We start from the raw sequence: 21902 nt of genomic DNA, 5'->3' as shown, positions 1-21902 counted from the left end.
ATATCCCATGTTTTGAAAAAGTTTGACACTTAACTACTTGGCCTACTTTCAGCTAAAATAAAAAAACCTTCAAACCTTTAAAACATTGAGCTTATTAAGGACATGTTTTCTTTAGTTCAGCTTTCTAATATCTTTTAGACTTTTTAAATTATTCAGCTTTTTCAGCAATTTGTTGTAATTCAAATGAATGGAGACACTCCTCTGCTCCTCTTCAGCTTTGTGCTATTTTAGCTTTAACTAGTCTTCAGCCTAGAGAGACCATTCAAATTTCAGCAAATCACGAGACTTTCAGCTATCAGCCTTGTATTACGCTTTTTAATATTTAATATATTTTACGGTTTTTGAATAATCACAGTTTTAGTTTGAGGTATGTTTTTGGTCCCACCTGCTGGTAGGGACGCTGCTGAAGCCCTCAGAAAAAAAGGTCTCAAACAATAAATGAAATAGAATAAATAATAGTAATAATTTGCAGCCTAGACTGGTGCCCTATCCTCATGCTCTGTCTTGAAAATAAAAAATGGAAAAAATATGGAACAAATTAACAAGAACAGACACAGAACAAGCTGCTCGGTTCTAGGCTAACTGCTGGACTATGCAGAGTCCTGCAGACTCTGAAAGGAAGTCCAGACTTGTACACTTTTAAATAAAGGCTGTTGGACACTTTGGATAAGAATTTATTGCTATAATATAGTTTTATGTAGTCTTGTTTGCACATTCTGCTTCTACAAGGCCCATTGTTAGCAAATACATATACAAAGTATTCACTGACCAAAGCACCACTTCCATTTATCTTGTTGTAGTTTGCCTTCTCTGCAACCTTTGTGTTCTGTTTTTATATTATATTGCACTGTTGTTTGAACATGGCACATTTTTATAGTATGCATATTGTGGGAGCTGTCAGCACCTTCTAAATATTTGCACAAAACCTTAACAGGAACTCTGATTTAGTTATGCTATTTGATTCAGTTATTTTTTTAAATGGATTTTTACGTTTTATCCCTATTTCAACAAATAAAATTTTATGGTCTGTCATTCAGCTGTTGTCCCTTAATGTTTCGGGTGGTTTGTCCTGAAGGGTGGGGGGTGAGCGGGGCGCCAAACCATTACGTGCCTAGGGCACCAAAATGTCTTGAGCCGACTGTGCTTCAAGCGGAGATGAGGAGCATGCTGCAGAGTTCTGGCAACCTCTACACACCCTTTTTTTTTTATTTTTATTTTTTTCATTTTCAAACTTCAGCTCTCTGCTTCAGTGTTACTTGACACAGTTTATTTCATTTTTCACAGCTCCCTCTGGCACCCTAGGAGACGTTTTATGACTTTTGCTCACATCCAGCAGTACTTCCTCGGACCTGTAAACAGACTTTGCTGTGTAAAATTGAAAAAGAGTTCTGCTTTAATGTGCCATCTCTTTAGCTAATTTTACTAACAAAGTCTAATCACTAACCACTGCAAACTTAGTAGAATGCTACTCTGTATTTGTCTCTCTTCAGACTGATGAGCAGGCCATGTTGGAGGATACTCAGGTGGCCCTAATCGATCTGGAGAAGGTCACATTCTACTTCCAGCAATTTCAAGGAGAGCCCCTGGTGGCCAGTACGTATCCTGAATATTTTGATTTACCTTTGACTCTCATTGCTACTTATAAATGTCTAAACAGGTAAAGCTTTAAACTGTGCTCTGAAAATTCCTCCTTTCTCTTCTGGCAGACATGCCCATTTCTTACCAGGTGGAGGGCACCCGCCAGGCCTTGAAGGTTTTCTTCCAACTTGAGAGTTTCTATTTCTCCCAACTGCCTCACAGGCTGAAAAATGGGGGAGGGGTCAAAATCTATCCTGTGCTCTTTACCCAAGGTAGAGAATATATGTAGTGGTAGCTTCAAATCAGCATGCAATGCAGAGAAAGCAGATTTATGGATGATCAGAAACACTGGAAGACAGATGTACTGTGTATCATACTGTGTTTTTTATCCCCTTTTTTACTCTTTTATTTGATTTCCTTGTTTCCTTTGATTTCCTAGCTCTGGAGAGTATGGAGGGATATTACTACAGAGACAACGTGTCAGTGGAGGAATACCAGGCTAAAATCAATGCTGCCTCATTGGATAAGGTCAAAGAGTACTACAAAAGACTGAGGTATGTTATACCAGACATGTGCACACTGATTGAGATGAAATATCCTGTGTGATTTGGTCATTTTTTTAAAAGACCTAATATACAATAAATCAAGACGCTCTCCCATTTAGTCGGGCTTGGCTGCCAACAACCAGCAAGGCTCCGAGCTGATTGGCTGAGAGAAACACAGCGGGAATGTTTTATGATTGGTTGCGAACATACACAGCAGGGGCAGCAGGGATTGGATGAGAGCTCCCAGCGTGTTACCTACACTGATGTAGTGCTTCTGTAGGACTGCTGAACTCAATTACCTCACACCCCATTGGTTTGCTGCACACCGGAGACTCTGTGTGATTGGCCAGGTGTGGATAATTTAATGAGGTGCGAACAGATACGAAGAAACACACTTCTGGGAGAAGAAATAAGTACTTTGGGTTTATTTAATCTTCTGAATGTTTGAGGAGTGTGAGACCTACACAGAACACTGTCTGGATATTAGATGCTATTAATTCATTTAAGAGACTCCCCCCACATGGAATACCTTACTGTAGAACGATGACTGGTCAGCAAGTCATCTCCACCTAAACATCTGCTGAGGATTGTGTGGCTAATTAAACACAGAGCAACAATGCATCTTAGTATTCAGGAACAATCTGCTTTGTGGGTTCAGTGATTTACAGTTCACAATGTACAATGAACAACAATAAATCATTAATTTACTGTGGTTGCTTTCCACTGAGTTTTTTATTTGTTCATTGCAAATAGCTTGATGTGTGAAAAGAGATTCTATGGAAGCATTCACAGTATATGACGTTCTAATCCTTTTTTAGTTATTATTTTAAATATTTTTTTGGTGCCTAGCTACTTTGGCATACTTTCTGCTAGATACACTATTCAAACTTCAAAACATTCAGACTATAAAGGACATTATTGTTTGTATACGGCTCTTTAATATCTCTTATAACTTTCAACATTTTTATTCTTTTATACTTTGTAAAATTATTGCTTTGATGACATGATCGATGACATAATATGCCTTTGATGTTTTTGCCTTTGGAGTCTTTAAGGCTAACTGGTTTTGACATTTGCCTAACCAGAATATAGGGAAGCGACATTTTGTTTCGGTTATTTCAGCAGAAACTGTATAAGGGCACATTTTAACATGAAATCTTCCAAACAAACTATTCTGCGGTTCAGTGGGACAGCATGTGATTCTGAATGGCCTGTGTTTATGTACGTGTGCGCATTTACTTTACATTTTAATTTGGCTTGACCTGTACAGAAAGAGCCTAATTGAATTGACAGCAGAGACCTTAGCACTAACACAGAGCAGATGTGTGCTGACAGCCAGCAAGTGAGGCTGGAGATTTAAGGAACATTTGAGGGGCTGATTAGGGAGTTAAATGGACGGTGTGCAGAAACCCAACTAGAGTAAAATTGTTGGAGACCCTTTGTAGCCTAAAAGTGCAGATTTTCAGTCTAATTGCTTTCAGAGTTCTCATGACCAGTTTCATGTGTCCCACATTGTATTTGTTCTAGCCCAGTGATGTGACTACAGTAGTTGAGTGCTGAGTTGAAGGAACAGTTCTTTCCGTAAAGCACTATGAATTTCTCTGCATATTAAATGTGCTATTTGCCTTTATACAGGTACAGTAAATTCACCTTTTATATTTGATAAAAGTGAATTTTGCTTTGCTACACAGAAAAGTAACAACAGAATAAGATAAATTATGATGCATTAATATTATGTGTGAAATAGTTCAAAGTAGCCTTAATGGTGATTTACGTTCCGTGTATCGGAAGTCAAATGGGTCACGAGTTGTCTCCTTTTTTTGGTGTGTTTAATACTTGTTTTAATATACTGTTCTTTTTCGTGTGTATATAGAATAATTAACGAGCAAAGTTTTAGTAGCCACCTTGTACGAGAAGCATGTTCTTTGCTGCAATGCAAAAAACCTTCTATCAGCCTTGGCAAAGCAAATAAAGCCAGTTGGTTTTCAGTGGTCAATGTAGTATTGCCAGTAGTTTTCGATGGCCAGTTGCAACATGTCTTTCGGCTGACCACAAACCAGACTGTGATGTCATTCCTTTCTCCGGTGCAGTGATCCAAACTCAGCCACCTGGTTGTCCTTGGAGCCCGGCCACAGCAGTGTTGAGTTAAACCCACACTATGGGCCGGAGCCAGAGGCTGACTGACAAACAGAAACAGCCCACGCAGTACTGAACTAAATGAACCACAGGTCTTAAATGTTTTCATTTTGTCAACCCCCAAACAGGCTCCTGTTGCACGTCAGACATATGCATTTGGAGTCATGAGATATTGTTGTCGTTTAAGACTTGAAATTGGATTTTCGTACGATTAACATTTAGAAAAATAAAAGTGTTGAAAATAATCATTTACTTTTTACAAATGGTAGACTCACTTGTCTGGAACATTAAATTAAAAAAGCAATAAAGTTAATTATGCTGTGGACCCCCTGGAGCCATGTTCAGAAGAAATAGTATTTCACAGTGAAATTGAAAAGTGAAAAGACTTTTGTTTCGTCTACAAGTCCTTGCTTTTTGCTTTTGTCTTGCTCCTTCACTGACGCCTTTGCTGTGTGGACATCCAGCATCCAATATCCAATGTCAGATCACTAATTGATACCACTCTATGGGTTACTTAAAGATTTCCCAGCAGCCTCTCTGTCTATGTTGTAGACTTTGCTCACCCACACCAAGATGCAGTACTATAGGAATCAAGCTTGATGGAGTCGCTCAAGTCACCCGCAAAACATAAAGTCATGTGCTAAATCATAAGCACGTGGTTGGTCCCACAGGAGTCAGCCGTTCATAGAGCCAGAATACGCACCCACATATTTCAAACTATTATAAACCATTTCAGCTGGAATGTGCAGTTAGGTTGAAGAGTTTTGCAATCCTGACATGAACCAAATTGACAGTGCTCTTCATCATAGCCGCTTAAATTGTGTGGGTTTGTCATAAATGCTAAAGCAGCGTGACATTGTTGAACTTATTGCTTAGTTCTAATTTTCTGTCACAAAATACATTAATTTGTGCCTGTGTTTACCCATCTTGCTAGTAGGTACAAATAGTAAGAAGTAAAAAATGAACTGAAAGTTAAATTTTTCTTTTAGGACGCAGAAAGAAACAGAAAAGGGGACCTTAAAACAGGAACAGCCAGTTGGGACAATGGAACGGGATTTCAGGGGAGAGAAGAGAAGGATGAGTTGAGGCGGAGTTGGGGTAACAGAGGGTTTGTCAAAGAGCATAGACAGAAGAAGTTAGAACCAGAACAGAGGCTGTATTATTTAGACGGAGAGATTATTGCAGGCTTGTAGTTTCATCTAAGTTTGCTGTTTTTTGACAGGAAGTTTCAGGAGGGAACTGGGCTTTCCTCTCACATGCTCCCTTGCCATTGATCTGAGTGATGTGGTATATACAGCAGTGCAAAAGTATTAAGGAAAAGCCTCCAGCAATTACTACGTACAGTATTAGCTTCCGAATCATACGTGCATCATGTATTGTTGTTGTTGCTTGTGTAACCGGGAACCTTAAGTTTACGCAGACGTGTTTAAATCAGTATATTTCCCTCATTGGAAAGATTGAAGGCTTGCACTGCTTGTGTTGGATTTTTGTCCCTAATTGAAATGCATTTGGCAGCAGAGGGGAAATGTTTGGCACTGTATCACAAGGCCGTTTGTAAAATATCTAGAGCTCATAGTGCACGTCCTTTTGATAAAAACTCATTTATTCATGGGGATATTAAAATTCTACAAAGTCTGACAAGTGGTGGATAATGGTGCCATGGGGCTGAAAGATAATCAGTAAACTAAAATGTATAGTGCTGTCCAACAAATGATATATGTTATCTTTATTATACACTCTTGTAGTTTATGCTTTGTTAGCTAAACAGTCATCAGCTATCACCACACAGCACAAGTCATTTGTGTCCACTGTGTTTGCTCTTCTACCAGCTATCGGGAATTGGAAATCACACCGCTGCAGTGCAGTTTGTCTTGATTAAGCAGAAGTGCTTGTTGCTTCAGGTCAGCATGTCAGGAGCTTCCTCCCGCCCTTCTTCCTTTCTCTCTTTTGCCCCGTGGCTGCAGCAGAGATTGATTCTCTCACTCGTGTTCCGATATTGCCTCGTGTTTAGTGTTTTGTTAATATGCTAGTTAAAGTCTGAGGCACTGTAATCAATGCAACAACCCTATCAGGGAGTGACTTCTGTCAGGTTGGGCATTTGCTAATTACATACAAATGGATTCAGTTTTGTTGCAACCTCACAAACAGACATAGAAAAGTGCAAACAAACAAGCAATTAAAACCACATATACAAGGCTCCCTGACAGCCAGCTCTGCGTAAATCATCTTGTTTGTTCTCTAAGGACACCTCTATGATAAATGCTTGAAGAACAAGAGGATAGATGGTGTGACATTGCTTCAAATTGTTTGACACGCAGACATTAATCCCACCACAGTGCCCAACATCAAACAACAACACAAATCAGGCGCTAAAGTAACAAAAGGAAGTAAATGGTGGTGTTAATAAAGAAGTGGCTACTGCTGCTAGATCCCACATCTGATGTGCATTAGTATTGTGAGATTTCCACAGAATAACAGAGAAAAATGAATTCAGCAGTGCAGCTAATTTGCTAAAAATTGGTTGATCCTGCATCTGTAACCTGAGAATTAATTTTAGTTTTTGTAACAGAAAAAAAAATAATTCAGTTTATGGGCCAACGTGATTTATTGCAGATATTATTCTGGCTTCAGCAGGGTGGCAGTGGCAATTCAGTCAGATTTCTTTTCTTTTTTTTATATATTAATGCAAACAGAGCCCATCCCCCCTCGTGTTCCTCCAGTTTAGGAAGCGATGAAAACGCTACAGTGGTTGCAAAGGAAAAGGTCCCAATTCACCAGAGCACTGAGGAAGGTGTTGGAGCTTCGTTCTGCTCTAGCAAGTGTGTACTGAGCCCCTGTTTATGAAGCCAAGTTCCATTTTTTTCCCCCACTTTCTCCTTCTTCCTCTCATCCAACACCCATAAGGATGACCGCTCTAAACTTAGGGATGCTTGATAATATAAAACTAAAGAACTTTGAGTCCTTTTTCAGCATTTTAAAAAATCACGTCTGCAGGTAGATACAAATTTTTGCAACCCTTTATGTGCAGCATTACGATAATACATTTGTTTCCCATTTTAAGTTAGTCCTCTCATTGTAACATGCGCAGTAAATGAATGTGTGTCCTCAGACCATGATTCAGTTATAATAGGTCCTCAACTGTCTCTGATATTAAGATGCCATTAACTGAAATCTTCTTTTGGGGAAATTTATATAGGGCTTTTATCATGTTTCACATTCAGCTGTAGTCAATATATAGCTTTACATAAATATTTGGATGTTAAGTGTTTATAGAAAGGCTGTGTGGGATAAGTGAAACGCTTCTAGGACAGTGTGCACACCATCTAGTTGGTGTCTCTGCAAACGCAATAGTGTGTGGCGTACTGGGTCTTAGGCAGCTCAGCCACACACTGCAGCCGTTTAATAAATGTGAGTGTATTAGTGATGAGTGAGTGAATGATTTACTTGCACCTCTGCGGGGTCACACATGCTGAATATCATAAATCCTGGGCCCTTGGCTTGTGTTGTCATTGTTGCAAATATGAGCATGAAACCAAATCTGCAGAACCAATTTTTTCCTCATATCTCGGTATTTTAGTGATTATTTTTGTTCCTTTTGATAATTTGAATGAAGGATAAAGGTGATCACTTTAAAGTTACATTATGTCTTTTTCATAAGGGTTTTTAGTAGAGTTGTGATCTATAACAAAGCTGTGGATTGCCTCCCTGTGTCACAGACTGACAGGGGTGCATAGGCAGCATTGCAGAGATATTCCTTTCTAAGGGTCTTTGAGCCTTTTAACTAATCAGACTGGGCCAAACCATGTGTGTGCTGATGCAAAGGTTTATCTTACTATGAGATGCCAGAAGCTTTGATTAATTTCAACTGTCATGCTACTGCTTGATTCCCAAGAGTTGCATGTTGCAACTTTAATGTTCTCTCTGCAGCTGACTACTAATGCTCCTATAGAGGGGCTTGAGTGTCTTGTTGTGTAGGAAGAGGAAACCAAAATAATTAAGTATTCTTAATAACTCAATAGAATAAAACCAGTTGCATGAAGTGTAGGTCATGTTTGGCCTGCAGCCAAATGCACCATTAGTAGCTTATGTAAAAATATATTGATTTTGCATGTGTGTGTGTGTGTATCAGTGGGGGGTAGTTTTTGTGGAAAGTGCTACAATTGAGTTTTACCTATAGCTTTCTTAATTCTTTCTGTTCAGTGAAATAAACAGTGAATATCTAAAAAGAAATGGTAACGACCAACATATAGTTACTGTAACCTTTCCGCAGGAATCCCTGTATGTTCTACCATTAAAACTGAATTTCATGGTCCTAAATATGATGACCATTGTAGATGGGAGGAGAATAATAAACACGCAGCGGGTTTAAAGCTTATACCTAATGCTGCATGGATGTAAAAGTGGTAGAGCATGTGTTTAGCTTGACAATGACGGGTTTGCACAGTGTGTGTGGGCTTAAAAAAAAAATTTAAAAAATCTATAACAATGTGTCTAAAGTGCCTGGTTTCCAAACCCCTAACAAAACATCATCAACTCTGAAGATGCAGTGCAGGTCCTCTTTAAGCCACAAATCACTTATTTTGTCATTAGAGACCTCCAGGAGAGTCAGCTCCATTTCTCAAGCTGTGGCTACGGTTGACTGTATTTTTAGATCAACTCTTATCAGAAGAAAAGATAATCAGTAGGTATAAAGACCTTGGCTCTGTGAGCGAGGGAACAAGAGCAAGAAGAGGTGCTTTTATGCTTATGAAGCACAGTTGGCCATTTGTACATAAGTCGACTGCTCTCAGACAGACTATTGTAGACCTTCAAGATAAGTTTGAGCAATTGACCGACAAGCAAGAGAGAAAAGGGTGAATGGATTCCCAGTTGAAATAGACAGATAACAGGTCATACAAATTTCTTGTATATAACATCTTTGGCCCATTAAATAATGTGTTGTACTGAAGCTATTGGATCAAACTTTCCTTTACTGCAGCTGGAAAAACTAAAGTCTCAACATATACAGTACATGAATACACCAAATATCATGAAGGACAGCGATCAGCATGGCCACAATGAAGTCTCCAGGTAAGAAAGCAAGTGGGAAACGCTCTCTATAGAAGTGGTAGAAGGATACAAACTATATATTCAAGTGAAAGTGCAAGTACGTATTTGCCTATATTTAGAGCTTCAAACTGTCAGTTCAAGCCAAGATTGAACTGCTACCTGCCGGTTTATACTACATGCTCTCTATGAGAGTAGTTTAAGCTGTGTATTCCATTATGGGGTGCTATCATTAGCATCTTTCGAATTATCAGACCATCTTAAAACAATTACGTGGGCTTTTTACTCCATCTGAACCCTTAGCAAACGGTTAATAGACATGTAGAGCACACCACAAGATCGAAGCGCCATTTGTCAGAAAGGGATTAAATAGTTTGAAAACATCAACAAGTGAACAGTGCAAGTATGAGTGGGCCTGTGATTGAGCCAAAGTAAATAGTAAATGTTTTGCTAGAGGTTAAAAAAAAGTTCACATCTGCTCACACATCAGACCCATAGCCCTATTAGCCTAAATGGATGAAGCATCAACTATGGAGGCTTTTAGGCAGAGGGTGCAGGTATGTTTTATAGTCAATGCATGTGTGTAATTGTGTGTGTGTGTGTGTGTGTGTGTGTGTGTGTGGAACTTTTCATTTCAGTTTGGCAAGTTTATATTCACTATAAAAATTTGAACCAGGGATGTGTTAACTGTAGTCTAATTAATTAATCCTATTATTATTATGTCAGGCAGAAATTAATGGCTCATTGTCCTGATTTTAATCACCTAATAGCAGAGTGGGTGCAGATGAATGAGGCCTGCTTTGCTGATTCTTGTAAACAATCTCCTTCCCGCAAAGTCTGTTGATGTGCTTCTTCCATAACTGAATTTCTCTGTGACTACTTTTAATTTCTGAAATGTGTACTATAAGGGTAATTGTGCGCTTCTGACAAGGAGTAATGGAGTATGTGATTTTATTATAAGGGCTTTGATGTGTAGTGTAGCTATTTTTAGCACACTGCTGTATTGCTCAAATTTGATGGAGTCACAGACTGCTGAGTATGCACTCCACCTCAGATGGACTCACTGCGGCATACATCATCTCTGTCTGCCTAAGGACACCAGTGCAGTGCTGCCTCCAGTGGAAAATGGGGGGAAGAACATGAATTGACTGCACTCCATGAATGAATGAGGCAATGGCATTTGGAGTGATGCCCAGGACAAGAGATGCTTAGTCTGTGTTTCTGCTGAGCTGTGCCCAAGTTACTCTCATGATTGATAGTCAGATGGTGGAGCTCCATAATGAGCAGGTGGCCTACTTTTCCCAGAAAAGGGTTGACTTAATGGTGCAGGGAAAAGAATGCTACAATGTGTTTTTTAAGCAGTGGGGGGTTTGTGTCGAAGTTAAATAAACTCTACAACAATAAGTCACAACTGAAAAGACACAGTTGCAGTTAGAATCCCTCCATATGTGAACTGTTATTTCTCCCCTCAGGGCTTTCTACCTGGATCAGTCCAACGTGCCGCCCAGCTCTGCACCCAAAGCTGCCCTCATAGATAAGGTAAAAAGAACCTCCCACAATTCCATGCTACGTGACATAATGGAAAAACCTCAAGAAGTGGAATAGATCGTATTGCTGCCATGTGGAAGTGCTTGCACATGTTACATGTTAGAACCTCCACACAAGCAATCGCAGTAGCAAAACTCACTACAACTGTTTGAATAGAGAGTATGTTTTTAGAGAGCTGTTCCTTAAAACCTGTTTTGTTAATTTCAGTAAACTACTGGCACAGTCTGACTCTAGCTGACTGACAAGTACCTCATAATGTGTACATGTACTCCTACTTTTCTCACGAACAGTTTGGCCATGTAATTTTTTTTGAATGTCTTATCCTGCACTAACGTGTCTCTTCCTCTGTTTCTGCTCAGCTGATGCGTCCCCTCAATGCGCTGGACGAGCTCTACCGTTTGATGGAGAGTTTTATCAGTTGTCGCCGCACCGCTGCCTGTCAGTACACTGCCTGCGGGGCTTCTGGAGTAGGGCTGCTCACTGTAGCCTCAGAGCTCTGCTCACGTCTGGGGGCCACACACATTGTCATGTGCAACAGCGGTGTTCATCGGTGAGGAGCATACTGTACAGCAGAGTGAGCCGTACATGTCATCTGCTGATGTCGGAATCTCCTCCAGTCAAATAATTCAAATAGCTCCTGCTTATAATTTTCTTTTCTGTAACAACTCTGAGGATTTCTTCTCTCCTTTATTTATCTCACTTTGACACTCTTCTTACCTCTGCCTTTTGGTTCTGTGCGTCCGCCGTCTGCCTCTCAACTTCATGTGGTCTACATTGTTTTGTGGAGGATTTTCTATTAATACACAATTCTCTGCATTAATTAACCGCAGGAAATATAGTTAATAACATCCATTGTTTCTCAGACCAGATTAGAGAGTTTTAAGTTGGCTTAGCACTTTACACAGGAAGGAGACAGGTCAATTACTTCTGTTCTCATTGAATTCTATATATGGCTGTCTAATTCACCTGCTGCTGAGGGCACCATACATCACTGCATGAGGACAGAAATATCCTGAACATTTATCACCACTGATCCCTAGTCTTAGCTTTCATCTTTCATCTGTTACTCTGCTCTTCCCCTCCACCCGCCCACCCACCTCTCTGATACCGTCTCTCTTTACCCCATGACAGTTTCCATATCTTTTTGTCTCACTCTCATGCACAGGCTCACACACACACGCACTCATGCGTTCAACTCCTGGTTGCCTGAGCTCTAATAGAAAGTTCCGGTCTGGCCAACGAAGGCTTCCATTTTATTAACCCGCATCCAGTATGTGCTCGTTTATGTGTTTGGGTGTCAGTGCAAGTGTACATACTAGGCACAGCTCATGCAGACGGGCAGGCTGATTTTACCTTGATACTGCAGGTGAAATGGCCTGCAGTATTTGGGATTATCTGTGAACTAGTCTACTCCTTAAACACTGTTTTACCCTGGAGAATGATGGAGAATGATGGAGGTAGACTGGAGTTTGAAATGCTTTGTCTGAAGGACGTCTCCACAAAATCAATGCCATTATCCTCGGCAGTCTTTATGCGTGTCCCCCCTCCATCACTGAGGGGAAGAGTGAGTTTATTATATTGATAACCCAATTCTCTGCTAAAATATTTTTTTATAGAAACTACTGTATCTATTCCTCAAGTAAATGATGAGCACACAAACTACCTCTGGTTTAATTGAAAAACCTATAAAACCAAGCCAGTAGATTAGCAATGTGGAAATTGCATTATCAGTGTGGCAGCCTTCTCAGGCACTATTGATTGGATTAGTTGGCTTTATGGATGAGTTTTAATTACAGTGAAAGCGTGATATTTTGGGGGAATCAGCAGTATGTAATGTGCTGCGCTCGTCTCTTCTCTAGATATTTTTTTTGTTCATTACCCCCATAACAAAAGCAGGGGAAAGAAAGTAAAAGCAGCTATTTCTGTTTCTACCACTTCTCTCTCTTTTTATCCTACTGCTTGTTCTTCCCTTCTTTTTCATCTTCTCTGCCATTCTTTCCCCTTCCTTGTGTTTGCTGTTCGCATTAATCAGTATGGACTCAGCTCTGGAGAAACAAAGTGTAAGTGGAATATGCTCTGGAACGACATAAAACAGATGGGCATAAATCACTTCATACTACTTCAGCACTGCTAATGAAAAGGGAAACCGCGCAGCCTTAAACACAGATTTTGTGCAGTTCCTTCATCCTGCTCCAGCTGAAGAGATATATAAAGATTCTCTGTGGGTGACTTTTTTCCCCCTCCTTTATCAGTGTGGGAAGCTCAAAATGGGTGCTTTAAATATTCTGGGTTGCCTTGCGAAAGGACATCTTTTGCAATTCTCTACTGGGACATCTTCCGGCACATACTGAAGATGATCGCGGAGTTCATTACTGTTATCGCATCGTGTTATGCTATTATAAAGTTATGCAACTGAACCTCAAGGGTACTTTTAAATCTTGATCTGATCAAATGAAAGTAATGGCTTCTGGCTCCAATATATCCCTCATGAAGGCCTTCTTGATTTCTTTTTTAACCAAGTTTTGTTCTCAGTCAATGCGAAACCCTACCGTTGGAGAAGGAGATATTAAACACAGAGTTTAGATTTCTTAGCGGCCCCATGACAGTGTTACCCAAGCCTGGCGATGTTTGAATTTTAGACAGTTCAATTTGCAGTGAAAAGGCCCTAAATCGATACGAGTATACGAAGCTTGTTATCATAGAAAGGTAAACCAGCAGTCTTGACACCAGTCACTGGCTCTCCAAGGATTTGTCCACATGCTGCCATCTGTGCATGTGTCTGTGTGGGTTTGTGTGGTGAAGGCGAGACAGTGAGAAACAAATTGTGTGTATGTGCATGTGCCAAAGTTTGCTGAATCTAATGAATCAGAGGCTCATGTCAGCACTCATTTTACACACATCCCACCATCATGGCGATGGGAGTATATCACCTCTGCCACGGGAGACACACTGAATTGCCCTTGGACCCTTTTCTCTCAGCTTCAATGAGAAATATCAGTCCTGATGGTGAGAAAACCATCAGTCTCCTCAAGGTTTAATCCTCTCCTTCTGCTCAGCCTGAAGTGAAGCTTAGGAGCTTTGTTATTTCACTGATGCTGCATGTTTGCTTGCTGTGAGTGACATTTAAGTGGCAAGTGAAATGATTCATTAGTGAAGAGATGAGCAAAGGTGAAGCAGCAGGAATGTGATGGTGCTGACAAGGTGTCAAGAGGGAGATAAGATAGAATTGTAGTGAATATCTAGATAAAGCCTTGAGTTTGGCATGCTGTTGTTTTTCCATGATCTTTGTTTCAGTCCCAGGTCTCCATCTGTTGCAAACTATGCCCTACTTCGATAAAAGTGTGTGAGTGAGCCAGAGAAGGGTTTTATTTTGACTTTACAGGATTTTCTTGTCAAACGTGGAAGTGTATGCTTTGATAGTGCAGTGTTCAGTAAAATAGCAGGAAGCAGTAAATGTTTCTGGCATAATAAAATTGAATTTCCAAAATTGCACTAACAGGAGCAACATCCTGAATCACGATTTGCTCATAAGTCACGTTAACATCCATCTCCCTTGTGCTGATAAATATTCTGTACAGAGTGTGTATGTGCACTTGACTTGTTTCCTCGTCTGATCAACAGCTGTACCCTGAGCGTCACACTGGAGCAGGCCATCCTTCTGGCCCGCAACCACGGTCTGCCTCCTCGCTGCATCATACAGGCCACTGACGTCATGAGAAAACAGGTAAATACTGTACTTGTGTTTTTTTTTTTTACACGTAAACTTCTGTAGTCAAACATTAACACTGTTACTATGTATGTAGCCTCTGTTTATTTCTCCTCCGTGTCCTGTTATTGCTGCTATAGTCCTTCGCTGCTACAGCCCGTGCAGTGACATTTTTTCCCTATGAGTCAATACGTGCTTCAATCCACAGTTTAATTCCTGCATCCAAAATCATTAGATAAACTGTATGCTTCACTGAGTCAACCTAGGCTGCCAAGACCACGTTAGCGACGGATTTGCCAGCGCAGAAAGAGGAGCAGTTATGCCATTTTAGCTTCCTTGGTAATTGTTTGATTTCCCTCAGACATGCATTTTTAAAGGTAAGTATATTTTTTACTGTGATGAAGGAAGGGTGAGGAGCGGAGCTTGCTTGTTTGTCTGCTTGTCTATTTGAGGTCCACAGAAGGAACTGATGGTGATCTCAACCCATATCTTAAGTTCTCATTTGAAGTTTTGTGAGTGGTGCTTATATTGCTGTTTGCAGTGAGGAGCGCTAAGTCAAGGTACTGCAGGAGGCAAGACATTTAATTTCTACACTCTGGGAACTGGGCTGGCAGCCAGGAGGATGCAACTCTGTGCATTATGTGACCTTGAGTGCTACTGTATGTGGCTGGGAAAAACCATCTTTTAGTGGGTGGGTCTTGAGATACTTTAGTTGTCTTGGGTAATTTACTTTGTATAGCAGGACGTTTTCAATAGGTTTTAGTTTTCCCATTTCTCTCTTAATTTTTTTTAAGACATTTTCAGTTTTCTTGCATCATCATTGACCTAGACACTACTGTGAAGAGATCATTCGGTCCCGATAGAGAGCAGAGGGGAGTCTGCTCTGCAGTGTGTTTGTGTGTGCCCATCTGTATGTGCGTGCATGTCCTTGCTCTCAAACATCAGCTGATGAATATGAATATCACACAGGGTTTGGATGATGTGCCTTTTCCCTCACTGAGTAGTCATAGTTACCCACAAAAAGGTTATCAGTACAGCATCTGATCCCAGCAGGACCCCCACTTCAGGCACCATCATTCAGAATGAGATGCATGGATGATTTGAGGAAAAGGGGTCCAATCATAGCTTGATTTCTAGACTTCCAAAGTTTGGACAATATAGGTAGAATATATGTAGAGAACACTCACTTTTATTTTGTTTTTGTTTTTTGTTTTTTTGCCTTACATGCATGAAAGTACTCCTGGCTGGATATTGAACCATGGATGTTGTGGTTATGTGGTTTTTACAATAACCATCTGATCCATCTGACCACTGGAAATAACTGTTTTTATAAATGTTTTTTATGCTACCTGCACATCCAGAGAAAACATGGCAGGGTTGATGAAGGCAGGTGAAATGGAATAAACTGGATTCCACATGCCTCAATAAAAATGTCCTCTTTGGTAATATTTATTTGACGTTATCATTGATGTTACTACCATCAGAGGACAATTAGGATTGAGTTTTACTGGAGTTACAGAAACATAACCTATGAAACCAGGCTGTGAATAGAAGGGGAATATGATAACATGATATGAAAATCATGCAAAGATATGCAACATTTTACATACATGATTAAATAAATCTTTGTGATATTTCCAGTAAATATTTCAGATTATTAGATTCAGCTATTAAATGTTGTGCAGACGTAGGTGGTGTGAATTAATCTTATAGACTTTTCCTGTAAAAGCTGTATTTATGATTAATGTGCTTTTATTTTAGCATCATCAGATTAAAAAGTTCCATCTGTACTGTAAAACTATAAAAGGAGTTTTGCTTCTGCGGTTGTCTCTCTGATCAGCTATGGTTGCCGCGTCCTTTAGGGACATTAGGGAGCAACCATATCTGCAGGCGTCAGAATAGAAGGCTGTGATAGGCATCGAATAATTGCTGATACTATCCTGTTATCTGAACGTAACGCGGAGCAGAATGAGAGATGGCAGAGTTGTAACTGAGAGGTCAGTTAATGCGTTTTTGGCCAGTCTCTGCTTAAAGAGGAGATGCTGATGACCTCGGATAATGATTTGATTGTGTGTTTTAGCTTCTTTGTGTGCGTCACAGAGGGACAGCGGGTGGATCTGTGAGTGCAGAGTGCAGGTGTTCATGTCACTATATTGAGGGGCCAAGTTGCATCCCACCCCTCACGCCGACCCCCTCCACACACACACACACACACACACACACACACACACACACACACCCACCCACAGTATTTGCCAACTCTGCACACAGCCAGCAAACTACAGGAACATTAGCTGAGAGCAGATGGGCCCGTGACGGGGCAAAATCAAACTTGCTCACACCATCATCTTCCGACTTCCTTACTGCTTACTTTTATTTTTCTGACAAATAACTATTTTGCATATTTAAGATCTACACATAATTCATATGGCATGTATGTTACTATACAATATTCCTACAATAACTCTCGAAGTTGTTTCTTCTAGAATATATTCCTATTCTCTCACAGATGGCTGCCAGTCAAATAAAAGTACTGTAACAAATTTTAATTAGCAAGGCCTCAAAACTTTCCCGAGTTTTCTGATTAAAATGTATGTATCTATTCACTAATGCTGGAAATGCAAGTAGAATACCAGATAGTAGAGAGCTGGAATAATATTACTCAGCAGTTTATTATTTCCAAGCGAAATCTGCATCACCAGACTCCTCAGTGTCATTATTTTGCAAAGCCAAACTGCAAAAAATGCAAAGCCTAAGGCAAAAGCATTTCCAGTGCTCAGAGGGCACAAATGTTCTTTGGCTTAGCGTCTAAGCTTTGTTTAAGCTCTTCTCTCCATGGTGTTATTCTTAGCTCCTTTTTGTGGCTGTGGCATTTCATCCCCTGATGTCTTCAGTTGTTGATGCCTGTTTGTCTTTTAGGGGGCAAGAGTTCAGAATTCTGCCAAGAATCTGGGAGTGAGGGATCGCACGCCGTCGTCAGTCCCAAGGTAAAACTGCAGCCACGTCCTGTCTACGTGGGATGTCATCAGCTTATTAATTAAAGTGGTCTAAGCCGACTTTGCAGGCTGTAACAACAAATCACATATATTTTACTATAATACTGAATACTATGATGAGCATACCTTTTTACTATATATTTCCTTTTTTCAAGGCAGCTTCTAGTTTCTGCTGATTTCACAGTTGCATTAAAATCAACTTAGCAACTTAAGATGCAGTTTGCATTAAATCATCTTTTAAAAATCCACTGCCAAGCAGGGTTGCTTTGAAATTTTTTCTTGGCACTTAAAGGATACTTTCATTTTTCCAGGATGACAGTGTACACTCAAATCTCAACACTTTCAAATCCAGAAAACAAAAACAAAAAACTCTTGAAACACAGATGTCAGAGCTTGTTCACCATCCATGAGTTTAAAAAAAAATTACCCATATATCAGTTGGGAAGAGTGAACATAAAATAGATTGAGTGTTTATCCAAAAAATCTAATCAGTTTCAAAACTTGTTGAATGGTTTTCCACATATTGCATTGATATCTATGTGATAAAACACATTTTCACCAATACAGTTTCTCGAGTACAATATGAATACATGCTCGTTGACCAGTCAGTCGAATCCAGCTTCATGAAAAGTGCATGTACTGTATTTTCACAGTACTCTACCTCTGCGTATGTTGCATTGTGTGCAGGACTGGAGCCAAACGTTTCCATTAGAAGGTAGCTCCCTGTGCTCAATAGCCCCAAGATGAGGGCAGGAACTGCCTCAGCCATTTGGCTGTGACATTATAGGCTTTTGTGTGACAGGTGGCCCTTTTGAACCTCTTAGTGAAATTGACAAATACAATTAAGTAGTGGGATGATTAGTGTTGAGACATTGTGGTCAGAGAGCAAAACTGCTGCACTCTCAGTAGGTTTTATGTCATAATTGTTGCAGAGTGAGTGACTGCTGTGGAATATGTGAGTGTGCCTTGTGGGTCGCGGTTGTTCACAAGATAGAGACTCACTGATATGCAGATGAGAGCCTGTTACAATTTGGTGTGATTTTTACTCTGCAGCCATGCGATGTGAAGTAAGGCTCATCAAGAACAACAAGATGTGAGTGGTGCAGTGTATTATTTGTTGTACAGAACCACGGCAGTGCTTGTTAGGATGCAGGGAATTCAGCTGAAATTGGAGACAATAGGGACGGAAGGAGGGCTGATCTATTATAATTCACCTATTAAAATCATGTGGCATTTAAGGCACTCAAGCACTTCAAAGTAGCCGCTGTTTGCCTTGATTACAGCTTTGCACTCTGTTGGCAATATGTTACACAGCTTTATGACAAGTGTGCCTTTTAGCTGCTGTAAGTTCTTGCATTGATGATGCATTAGAGACCACCTGTTGTGTTGTCAACGTGCTGTAGTTTAGATATACATTGTACAGCAAGTAACGCTACTTTACTACTGCACTGATACATATTATGACGAGAACCACTCAACCAAATAAACAGGAGAGACAGTCTAATAAGACTTTTTAAATGAAGGTCAGTCAATTCAGAAAGTTTCAAGAACTTTTGTAGCTGCAATGAAGTGCAGCCACAAACACTATCAATGCTGTAATGAAACTGGCTATGATGCAGGCCGCCCCAGGAAAAAAGATATAGAGTTACCTCTGACAGCATTCACCTCTACAATCTATAAAATATTAGAACAAAAGACACATTAATTGAGAAGGTGTGCCCAGACTTTCCATTGGTGCTGTGCTGTAGACAGGGATGGTAGTAAATGGCATTTTCCATGTCTGTTTCTCAGGTTGTACAAGCTGTGCCAGCCTCCGCCTCCAGATGGTGACCCATAATGCATTGCATCCAGAAAGATGCTGAAGAAGTCTTGAGGAGTTTTGAATTCCAAGGCTTTCGAATTCCACGTCTTCTCCACCCATGAAGGATCAAGCTGTAGTAAATAACCACAGTTATGAGGACCTTTTTTATATGTTCAGATTAGCTGCCTTAAATGTAAATAGAATATGAAAACAGTAAATAGTATTTTTAATACTTTATATTTTTCACACTGTATGTTATACATATTTCACAGTTTTTTATATCATATGTCGCATCTATTAGGAAGGTGTTTGAAAGTGACGAAACAAAAGCTTTTGAAAATGAATGAATCCCTTCAGTTCACTCTCTGTGTGATATGGGCTGAAACTCGTGTTCTCGAGGGATATTTGGGTTTCACATGATTTAGTTTAGTAATTTACATTTACATTAAACAGTGTTATGTTAGAATTTTGTTTAAGATGATATTGGATGTAAGTTGCCATTATATTCTTTTTTGTTTTCATTTTCATCTGTGACTTATAGGCCTCACTGATTCTGTTGGTATTTGTTAACCATATGAATGTGCGTTTGTAACATTCCTTCAATTGTAAATGTGCATATTTAGCAAAAAAAAAAAAAAAAAAAAAAAAAAAGTCCTGAAAGGTCATTACCTTATTTCCCACTGAATTTGAATTTCTATGACTGACATAAAGTATATGCATATGAATATGTTCGATTGTTTATCAGTATTAACATATATTAGCTTTTGAACCTTGTTCCTATTTTATATCAGCAGTACTCAGGATTGAAGATGTTTGACGTTACAGTAGATTGGGTAACTAGCTACTATGCAAACAGTGATGATAAACAATAGCTCCATTGGGGATCGTACATGTGTGTCAGATTGTTTCATAAACATGAAAGTTGATACTTGCAGATTTTCTTCAGAACACGCAAATGCTGTCATGTATACAAGTTGTAATATATATATTAAAGATGAATACAGTGGATGGACACGTGTGTAGTTCTTGCTCGTGGTGATGAGTAGTTTCTATATGCCACGTTCAGTAGTTAATTGGAGGTAAATGATTGGCACATGAAGTGGATGCTGATGCGTGATGTCTTTGAGCTGACTCTCGCTGTTCGGGCCGTTTCTGACGGTGTTGAGCGCAGAACCCCAGGCTGAGTACGCTGGCTAAATGGGAGTGGCCGTGGCGCTGTTAAACCCGGCAGCCAGTGAGCGGAAGATTTGTAATCTCTGTCACAGGGCTGCTGTGCCATTGGCTTCCACAAGGAAGCTGCCGCCGACAAGCTGGGGACGGTCCCGGGCTGAGTGTCCACAATGAGCCGGTCTCAGAACTGCCTCCTTTGCGCTTGACGCACCCCGGCTGAAGTTAGCGTGACTCCACCGCAGGGTTTCTGCCCATTTTCTGTTCGCCGAGACGCGTGTTGAAGGACGAATGACACCGGCTCACCTCATGATTTCATCCTGCTAAAAGCTCTTGCGGGGCACAACAGTTTCTCCATGGCGTCTCCGCAACAGTCCAGAATTCAGTCATATCTGGAGAAGAATAAAATCGGACCCTTGTTTGAGGTAAGTGCACAGATGCAGCCAACAACCCCGAAGTTGTTGGCTGCCAATTTAAAGGAGCATTGCTTTGCACCAGACTGCATGAATCCGCTTTTATTTACAGTTTGTGCTGAATGATGAGTGCACATCTGCAATGTGAGCTTCCTCACAGGGGTGACTGAGGATACCCTGAACCGGATTGCTGATCTCTACATCTCCTATAGATGTATCGTACATAAAATAGAAAAACGTGTATTTATATGAACTTTGGTGTCTGGTCATCTCTAAAGCAAACGCCTTCCAGAAATGGTAGATAAAAATGATGATGAACACAACCCAGGAATGCTGACTTGTTTGTCTTCATGTGTCCATGCTGACCCCTTCCATGAGAGATTTGCATTTCAAAAGATGATAATGTGCCCTGGCTGCCACTGGGTGACTCAACACTGGTACAGTTTGTTGAAGTTAGGGCCACTCAGGGAGCCAGTTATAATTCATATTGCACAGCAGGGCTGTCTTTACTGTGCCTTCTGCTACAGAGGACACAGCCTATCTAACTACCTGCGTCTCTGTCTGTTTGAAAGTCAGGGATCTATGTTCATCCCCAGGCATCAATGTGTGGCATCTAAGCAACCCTGGGGAGAGCATGACTCCATCCTTTGTTTGCTGCTGGATTTATTGTGGAAAGAATGAACCGCTCAGGTGTGAGATACAATCAGAGCAAAGAGAGAGAGAGAAAAAAAAAACGACAGGCAAAGTGTCCAACTGTCATTCTCAATTAGACAAGAATGTCAACTGTGTCACCAGTGGTGAACTCTAAAGCGGATCTAAAGCGGACCTGATACAGTCTGTGGGCCCCTGTTGCATATTTGTTTAAATCCCCGATGAAGTCTACAGTAACATTTTTGGCCTGTCTGTCAATTCTAGTCCCATTGGCAATCTTTCTATATTTTATATCTCTCCCTGCCCCAGCACACT

General features: G+C 40.3%; 2 protein-coding genes across 3 annotated transcripts in view; both read left to right on the top strand.

The window, feature by feature from the left end:
* prex2 (phosphatidylinositol-3,4,5-trisphosphate-dependent Rac exchange factor 2) overlaps positions 1-20364 on the top strand; it is an 81907-nt gene extending 61543 nt beyond the window's left edge. The window contains exons 34-41 of the mRNA XM_067486164.1: positions 1491-1593; positions 1707-1850; positions 2018-2132; positions 10778-10844; positions 11213-11403; positions 14475-14577; positions 17479-17546; positions 19347-20364. Coding sequence (XP_067342265.1) covers positions 1491-1593; positions 1707-1850; positions 2018-2132; positions 10778-10844; positions 11213-11403; positions 14475-14577; positions 17479-17546; positions 19347-19392 — 837 coding nt within the window. The 3' untranslated portion in view covers positions 19393-20364. The remainder of the gene's footprint in view (positions 1-1490; positions 1594-1706; positions 1851-2017; positions 2133-10777; positions 10845-11212; positions 11404-14474; positions 14578-17478; positions 17547-19346) is intronic.
* A 136-nt stretch (positions 20365-20500) lies between these two features.
* c19h8orf34 (chromosome 19 C8orf34 homolog) overlaps positions 20501-21902 on the top strand; it is a 53184-nt gene continuing 51782 nt past the window's right edge. For both annotated transcript variants that reach the window (XM_067486165.1, XM_067486166.1), the window contains exon 1: positions 20501-20948. In XM_067486165.1, the coding sequence (XP_067342266.1) occupies positions 20880-20948 (69 nt within the window). In that variant the 5' untranslated portion in view covers positions 20501-20879. The remainder of the gene's footprint in view (positions 20949-21902) is intronic.

This window comes from Channa argus, chromosome 19, assembly GCF_033026475.1.
Source record: "Channa argus isolate prfri chromosome 19, Channa argus male v1.0, whole genome shotgun sequence".
NCBI lineage: Eukaryota > Metazoa > Chordata > Actinopteri > Anabantiformes > Channidae > Channa > Channa argus.
Note: the sequence above shows the minus strand (reverse complement) of the source record. Positions and strands in the feature narration are given on the sequence as shown.